This window comes from Oculina patagonica, chromosome 2 (genome assembly GCF_052425735.1).
Source record: "Oculina patagonica isolate OP01 chromosome 2, crgOcupat, whole genome shotgun sequence".
Taxonomy (NCBI): domain Eukaryota; kingdom Metazoa; phylum Cnidaria; class Anthozoa; order Scleractinia; family Oculinidae; genus Oculina; species Oculina patagonica.
Genome location: NC_135759.1, coordinates 39,271,145 through 39,279,691, shown reverse-complemented (window position 1 = coordinate 39,279,691; position 8,547 = coordinate 39,271,145). Strand labels below are relative to the sequence as shown.

The window sequence follows — 8,547 nt, the reverse complement described above, 5'->3', positions numbered from 1 at the left end:
CGCATTTGACCCTATCCGCATTATACCCCGAGAAAAATACAAGTGCACAGAAACTTGCCTTGTCCCAGGCACGGCGCGCGTGGATGTCATGAAGCCGCCGCCACTCGTCTGGCCGCGTCCGCTCCCCGTTTTCCCGCTCCTTTCTGATTCAATGCAACGGTGCCTCTGAACGAGACGTATAAAGAACAACAAATCAGAATTACTGTTCAGATCCTCGTTTGGCTACGTCGTCGTTATAAAATCAGGAGATACAGAATGCTGTCTTCCACTTGCAATGTACTTAAGCCACCCAGCTATACAAACGTCTATCTAAAATATAACACTGCCTGAATTTCAGACATCGCTCTGTGCTCGCCTATTTGCTAAAATAACACCAATTAAGGTTCAATATTCAGCGTGTTCCTGTCATTTTTGCCATTGGCTATCAATTTACCGTTGTCTTTAAATTTGCTGGCCTACATTTAATAACTTTAAGTCAATTTATGTTTAAGAGGAATCAGAGAAGCCAACGTAAGCAATGAACGTTTTTCTTTAGAATCTTCCACTCTATTTAATTAGTCTGAACAGCAATGCATACTTCGTTTTATTCAGTAGAATATATTAATTCATAAGTTCTACAGGCCCTGGCAAACAAGGGCACATTGTTGCGTTCCTGTTTGCGCTGCCCCCGCGCGCAACATTGGCTGCGGACACAAAATTTGTGTCCGAGACAACAAATGTTTAATTTTTTTTTTCAGAAACATTTTGTGTCCGCAACAAATGTTTCCCGGTTTTTGCGCAGCATGGAAACAAAACATTTGTTTTGTGCCCTGCTCGTTTGCTCATCCAAGAAACATCGCGAGAAACAATGTGTCCTCGTTTTCAACGGCTTTATCTACAACTGTCAAGACGGGCACGCCATTGCAGAATCACCTAACCAACTCTTGTTTCTCTTGTTTGGCTTTAAAAAGGTTGGGAAAAAAAGAAAGCCTACGCTCTGCCATTAGCCTCGTGATTTCTTAACTCTTCAAATAATTTATAACAAAGTTTCACTCTCATTTAGGGGGCATTACATGTCAACGTAATGTTTTTCATACGTTCTACAACTATTCTCCAGTTTTCTGTTACAGGTTTTATGCCATCTAAAAATGCCGTAATCAATTTGCAGCCGAAGGTCCCACAATTTTTTTTCTCCCGTCATAAGGAATTAATAAATATTTATAGTGCACCTTCAAGTACTCCAAACTTCACAAAAGTTAGTATGGTAAATTAGCGACTCTTTTTGAAGAAAAAAAGATGACCTTCAAGAATTTGGTGACGGTCAGAGGAGAAATGACTGAAATTGAAGTTTAAACTTTGTTAATTATCAGTTAAATATGTGCATGCAAGTAAGAGAGATTTACTGGGGGAAAGACCGCCCTTGTAAGGTATTTACAGTCTTACTTTAAAATTATGTGACTGAATTACATGATTGTTCAGACCGTTTAGATTGCTCTAGTCTCACGTAAGCATCTTTTGCCTAGGACGAGAAGCTTACTTGCTACTCAGACACAAGAGCTATGCACTCTAAAGTTGAAGATGGCCTCCTTGCAACTGTTTCTTTAGAGATCAATTATCACCCTACGTCCTCACTGATTGTCAAGCACAGCGTTCACACACATAATTATACTTTTTGTTCACACGTCTTTCCAAAAACGTTTTCCTTTCCGGGACAAAGTTAAAAAAACATGACCAGAACAGGAGATTTTGCTAGCTGATAAAAACTTGTTGCAGGTTGTTGTTGAACAACATCCACCCCGATACTTTCTCCCGGCTTTTTGTCAGCCTTCCATACTCTGTCAATCCTGCACACAAAAAGTGAAGTATATAAGACGAGATCCTGTCCACTGAGTTTGCTTTGCTTGACAAATGTAAGTGTCAACCACAAAGCAAGCTGGTTGCAGCCTTCAGTTAGGCTCTGCTCAGTGTCTTTTAAGTCTGATCTCTGTTCCACACCAGCGCCTTTAAGCTTGGACTCACTTGCCGTGGCCGAGCCTTACTGCAGTGTAATCAGCCCAATAAACCTCTTTTGGTTTGAGTGCTTGCAAATTAAAGACTACCAGCCCTATTAAACACACGATTCATTTCCGTCATGACAGTGCTGAGGAAGACATTAGGATATTGTTGATTCAGTTCTAGAACCGTCTGATCCCTGACTTGATCACACCTGACAAGTCCTAAAATAAACACAACACATAAATATTATACGACTAGAGGTTGTTAAATATGGGTTGTCGACGAAGCGTGGTGTCAAGATGGCGTGACATTGGCCATGTTCTTTTTATGACACACAAAAAATGAACGAGAAGGATATCCAGCCATCTTGACTGAAATAGCTTGGTCAGTAAAGGATTTATCATACGGGTAGAGGCACGAGTGACCCTGTGAACTTCTTTGTTGCGATTAAATTAAATCATAAAATACATTGATTTAATTAATTAACAAGTTTATAGAATGAAAATATTTTCTTTTCTCGCAAAATTTCAGTGCAAGAAAATTGCGGGAAATATCATGGGCAGCCCCAAGCAGGCAAGATACATGCCCATCTTACCCACTCAGGTAGCCAATCACAACACAGCGTTTACCTTATCTTGCCCGCCCACAGTGCCATCCATATAATAAAATATGATGTGATGTGATTGGCTAAAAGTTGGGCCTGGTTTTTCCCATAATGCCCGTGGGATTGAGTTTGATATTAATGCACAACTGGCTGGCATAGTGAGGGCAAAGTGCAGCTAAGAGAGCTGTATAATGAACTCCTTATTAAACTCCCACAACGAGAGCCCAGAGCCATGCTGGGAGACCCCAGGAAAACATTGTCTAAGGTGTTTCTTGTCAAACCTTCCTTTGCTCAGTCCATACCAGAAAGACCTTGGGTGATATTCTCTCAGTACTGTAAAATGAAGTTATTTTGTGTTTACTTACTAATAGTTGTTTTACACAAATTACATCAAATACATGTTGTGAGGTTTAGTGTCTTATCGTTAATGCATAACAATCTTTATCAAGAGGTTCGCATTGAGACTGTGTCCAGGGTCTAAATTGAGGCCTTCCAAGGGGTTTTGGCAACAAGCGACATTGCAGAAACTACAAACCTACAGCAGCACAGTGTTAATTTGCGACAGCCACATTTCTCTCACCAAATAGGCAACAGGTGGGTTGGAAACAAGCAACAAAGAGACATCAGAAACCACCTTGGAAGAACTTGTATACTGTTGCCAATACCGGTAATTATCGTTGACTGTAAAACTACCTTGGTACAATGCAGTTGAGAATAATATTTTGTATTGACATTTTCCAACTGACCTAAATGTTGGAGGTGAGGACATCCTTTTAGGACAGTTTTTACTCCTTCATCCGTTATATCTTGACACCAACTGAGGTCCAGCCTCTCCAGGTTACAAATACAACGTGAAAATGCCTCCAACCCTAAAGAACAAACACAAATGGAAAAAAAAAAGATTAAATTATTACTATTTTTCAATAATCAGAATTTTCAGACTGAGATGAGGTGGTCAGGTGGCCCACAGGAAAGAGTTGAAATCAGTCAGTTGATAGTTTAAGTCCAGGGCCTCTATCCTCTCAGGTTATACTTGGTATGTTTATGATAGCCTAGCCTGTGAGCAGGCTCTCTCTCTTTTTCTCTTCAGGGGCAACAATGTAAGCATCAATGGTGCGAGTTTCATTTTCAATTTATTGCAGGTTTGTTGCAACCAGGGACTATCTATCAGAGAAGTATTCCCTTATTCTTACTAATTTTCACGCGTACTTTATTTCGCGAAAATTGGAGAGCCGAGTTTCGTGAGTATTAATTCTCGGGATTGCAAGATAAATTAGAGAAAAAGTGTTATTAAATTTCGCGGATCAGTTGTCAAAGACTGATCTGTCAAGGAACCACTGGAAATACACAATCTGACTCAATGTAACTACAAGGAGCCTGCAAACAAAAACTTTAGTGACTGTACTAACGAGGTTATGAACCAATAAACATGCTCGAAACAGTAATCAGAGGAAATGTGCTAGTCAAAAACTAACTGAAAAGATATTTTTAAAGGTGGATAGTTGCATTTCCAAACATTTAAAAGATTTATTGTTTTGATATATAATATGGTATTAATTTTCGCGTGTTTAAATTGCGTGCAATGTTTTTTCGCGCATACTAAATTTCGTGATTATTTTGAAATCACAAAAATCGCGAAAATTAGTAAGAACAAGGTAGATCAAAACACTTGTCAAACAAAGCAAGCTCTTACCACTATCAGCTATTTTGCAGTGAACCAGGTATAATCCACGTAGAGCAACACACTTAGAAATTATGTGTTCTAAGCATCCATCTGTCACGTTAAGGCACAGACTTAAGTTCAAGGCTTTAAGCTTGTTGCAACCAGACACAAGTTCCTTAACCACATCATCTGTGAGAGTTGAACAGCTACGGAGATCCAAAACAGTAAGATTTCTACAATATTGTGAAATATACAATACTGCCTCTGAAGTAATCCCACAGGAGTTAAGGTGCAGTTTCTCAAGTAATGGGCATCTTTGCACAAGTTCACAGACACCAGCATCTTGGAATTTACTATTGTACTCCACCGAGACGTTTTGAAGATTTGGACAATTCTGGGCAACTGAAAAAAGACTGGCACTTGTAAGGGAGTGGCACTGGTCCATTGTTAATCTCTCTAGCTTGGTACACCCTTCACAAAGCTGAAAAAAGCAAAAGTTGAACAACAAGTAGGTTTTCAGTAGATTTCTTTGTTATACATTGTATTAAACATTTAGTAGGGATCTGTTTTTGGGTATTAAAGTCAATCTGAAGATTTGTGGTAGTGTCTTGGCTGCATAGTTCTGCAAATAGAGTACAAACAAATGTGTTTTGCTGTCAATTTTTGATCTAGGAATTTTTTCGTGTTATGTTAGAAGCCCTAGGGATTTTTTTGGGTCTTGATTTTTGCCCCCATTCTATCATCCCTGTCACTTGAAATCCTAAGTACTGTATTCCCCCCCCCCCCCTGAGCTAATTCTTTCTTGGCTTGACTCCAGCATCTGAAATTCAACCTGAAAATCCCATACCATAGGAATACGACTTGAGTATGCAAAAAACGATAATGCTTTGGTTTAACTGAGGAATCAAAATGAAATCTTTCCTTGTAGAAGCTACAATGTGAAAATAAATGGTTGGTCAACATTCCTGGGTTACAGTGCATTGTTACTCTCTGACTTCACAGTTAATTTGCAATGTTGCCTATTAAGAGACTTTTGGCAGGAAACAGTTTTAATGTTAGTTCCATGTGACCCAAAAATAGCCAATGAGAGCACATCATATTGGAAGAAATCCCAAATGTATAACAACAAAACATGTTCCATCACACAGGTCATGAGAATTTAACCAAATGATCACCATTGGGAAATTGTTTTGATGGTTGAAACAATTTTCCCGGCAAATTATGAGTGCTGTAAGAAATATACATGTTTGGTGAGAAAAATGTTAAGGAAAATTAATGTTGACAATTGAGCTTAAATTATGTTTTATCAGGTGCATTTTTTGTAGTTGTCTTTTTCCTTAGTTATATCTGTTGTGGTTCAAATTTTATTTCCCTTTATTTTTGGGTATGGCAATGTATGATAATGAGTTTAAAACAAAGGAAAATAAAATTTGAACCAAGGATAAGCTTAAACCACAACATATCCACCTCTCTCCCCCAAATTTTCATGAAGCATCTTGCCAATTGCATCTTTCTCTTCACACTCAAATTATAATCAATGAGTACAGTAGTAAGAATGCATGAATCCAGAAAATATCCATACCCACCCGACAGAAGGTAATTGGAAATTCCGAGGTAGTGGGGGTCTCAAAGCCAAAATTTTTAAGGAAAGTACAGATGTATGAAGCTTAACTGGAATTTAGCGGGGGTGGGGAATCAAACTGAAAAACCTCCTGTGGGGAGATATGGATACATTTTTCTTGAACAACATAATGATATTCCTCATGGACAATACCCTTCCGCTACGCGAAAAATAATGCCTGATCAATAAACTGTGCTTAATCAATGGTTTCACTGCTGTCAATCAGCTTAGGGGACCTCTCAGGAAACAGAAGCAGAGATTCCAACCCTCCCGATTTGATCGGGAGTCTCCCGATTTAATGCGTTGCCTCCCGCTCTCCCGATTTATATCAGATTCTCCCGATTTATCATGAAATTCTGAAAACAAGAGAAAAATTGCTAATTTTAGTACTTTTTGCGATCTGAGTGTAGCAAAAGTAAAGAAACGTACCAAAAATGTTTGTGAAAAGAATAAAGACCTTATAGAATAACTCAGAAATGATGTCAAAATGCCGGAAATGGCACTTGAGAGAACCTAAATTTTCAAAATTTCCCGGTGGAACGTGCTTCCAGACCCCCCTAGAGGCGCACACCTTCAGCGCTGAAAATACTCCCTTTTTTCCTTCAAAAAGGGTTGGAATCTCTGCAGAAGTTCACTTCAACTGAACCGGTTGAAAAATTCACCTTTGTGGGTTTTGATTGGTGGGTTTGGTACATTTTTTCAAGGTTCGTTGTCGTATTTAGGACGTAAACTATCATTGACAGCAGCAAAAATGCAATTGAAAGTTAGATCACAAACTCAGAGTTTGTAGTTATTGAAAGGTGTAGTAAATTAATCCCAAGGGGGGTACTCCGGCTTTTAAATGACGAGAATGATCGAAGAATTTTTTTGGGTTTGAAATTTTCAATTTCGGGATTTTTTTGTGTTGGAAAATTTGGCAAGTATTTTTTTTGGGTGACTTGATTTAAATAGGGGATTTTTCTGTGGTATTAAAAACGAACTTAGCGTAATTATGGTATGATGAATACATGTAAACAAACACAAGCGTTCATTTTTTTATGGTTTTCTTTGTGTTATATTATTGCCCCTGGAAATTTAGGGGTATTTGTAATTCGAAAAGGGATTTTTTGGGGGGTTATTTTTGGTCCAGGGATTTTTTTGGGTAATGTCGGAAGACTAAGGGATTGTTTTGGGTCCTGAGTTTTGCCTCCATTCGATCATCCCCGTCATTTACAAGCCGGAGTACCCCTCTGGGAAATAAATAAGCCCTTCATTAGGGACGGACCATTATTTTCTTGGTGGGGGGGATGAAAAATTTTCCTCTGCAAACTTATTTTTTAGTTTATGCACCTCTGCAAACATTTTTTTCGAAATTCTTACTATTTTTTGTTATACATATCGTGTTTGCAAACAATTTATTTTGTCTTTCCAGGCCCTGCAAACAATTTTTTTCAATATTTTTCATCCCTCCTCCAAAAAAATAATGGTCCGTCCCTTACACACAATATCCAAAGAAACAAATAGATGTACAAAGCTAACCTCTTTAACCCCACAGTCTGTTACACTAAGGCAAACGCTGATGTCCAGTATCTTGATATTCTGGCAACTTTGTCCCATCTGAGCCAAACATCTATCTGTTACAAACCGACACCTGACAACATATAACTCCACTAAATACCGACACTGCTGTAGAGCCTTGATAAGACCTTCTTCAGTAATATTCCTACATTCCGAAACATCTAACACTGTTACAGCTGAACCGTAGTTTGTGATTCGAACAAGAACTTCGCTATCCACTTTTTGCCTTTTCTGAAGTTTCAATTTTCTCCAAAGACAGGGATCAAGAGCTGAATTATACCAATGCCTAGAAACGCAAGACGCTCTTCCAAGATCTTTCACGTCTAAATACGACAGAATACTCAGAAAAACGACTTGGGGAAGACGGTTGATTTGAAATAAGTTTCCACTTTCTCCGTTCTCCATTTGGCAGCTTTTTGATATCAGTTAAGCTCGACCCACTTCCCATATTATTTTCATCACATAACGGGATAAAACGAGCTTGCACAAATCCTGAAATCTCTGCACAAGTCGCGAAATCTCTGCAGAAGTGCTCGATTATAAAAGCTCCGCGCGCCAGAGACGGGTAACACGTCATGTATGCTGCATATACCGTCTCATAACTATAAACTAAGGTGTGTCCCCATTTTTACCGAATGGTAATGAAGGTGTAGTGATCATTCTCGAAGTCACGTGTTTCACTCACTCGACCACTCGCTCACTCCATTCTGATATTAAACCGCAATTAATTCATGCATTTAACAGTAAACGTGCTGACAGAAAGGTTCTTTAAAACGCCATTCAGCACATGTCAATCAAAAACAAATTATTCTACAACCTCGTTCCCAGGGTCTGTCTCTTTCAGGGAAAAAAGGTTGAATTTTCACAAAACAGATCGAAAGAGGATCAGTTACACTTATCCTCTGGTGATAAAAGAGAATATAATTCGCCGTACGAAGCCTCAGAGCATACGCTATCATGACCCGTTCGCATTCAAAGGCAAATGAAGTGAGATTGTGATATTACTGATACATGCTTGCCATCTGACGTGTTTACGTAAACACGACATTCATGGCACGTTTTTGTTTCGCGTCACGTCATCTCGTGTCACGTCATCCGTTTTTCATCTTTTTGAGTCCAGCAGAAACG

At 38.9% G+C, this 8,547-nt stretch overlaps 1 protein-coding gene across 2 annotated transcripts; it reads right to left on the bottom strand.

Annotated features, from left to right (window-relative positions):
- Positions 1 to 198: 198 nt before the first annotated feature.
- Positions 199 to 7,937, bottom strand: LOC144644663 (F-box/LRR-repeat protein 17-like). Of its 2 annotated transcripts, none has more exons than XM_078504197.1 (4): positions 7,381 to 7,937; positions 4,272 to 4,722; positions 3,325 to 3,447; positions 199 to 2,195 (listed from the first exon to the last, which is right to left on the bottom strand). In XM_078504197.1, the coding sequence occupies exons 1-4, from the start codon at positions 7,822 to 7,824 to the stop codon at positions 2,068 to 2,070; spliced, it is 1,146 nt and encodes a 381-aa protein (XP_078360323.1). In that variant the 5' UTR covers positions 7,825 to 7,937; the 3' UTR covers positions 199 to 2,067. The 2 variants fall into 2 exon arrangements, with proteins under 2 accessions (XP_078360323.1, XP_078360322.1); XM_078504196.1 differs by lacking the exon at positions 199 to 2,195 and adding an exon at positions 2,244 to 2,911.
- Between the last annotated feature and the right edge of the window lie 610 nt (positions 7,938 to 8,547).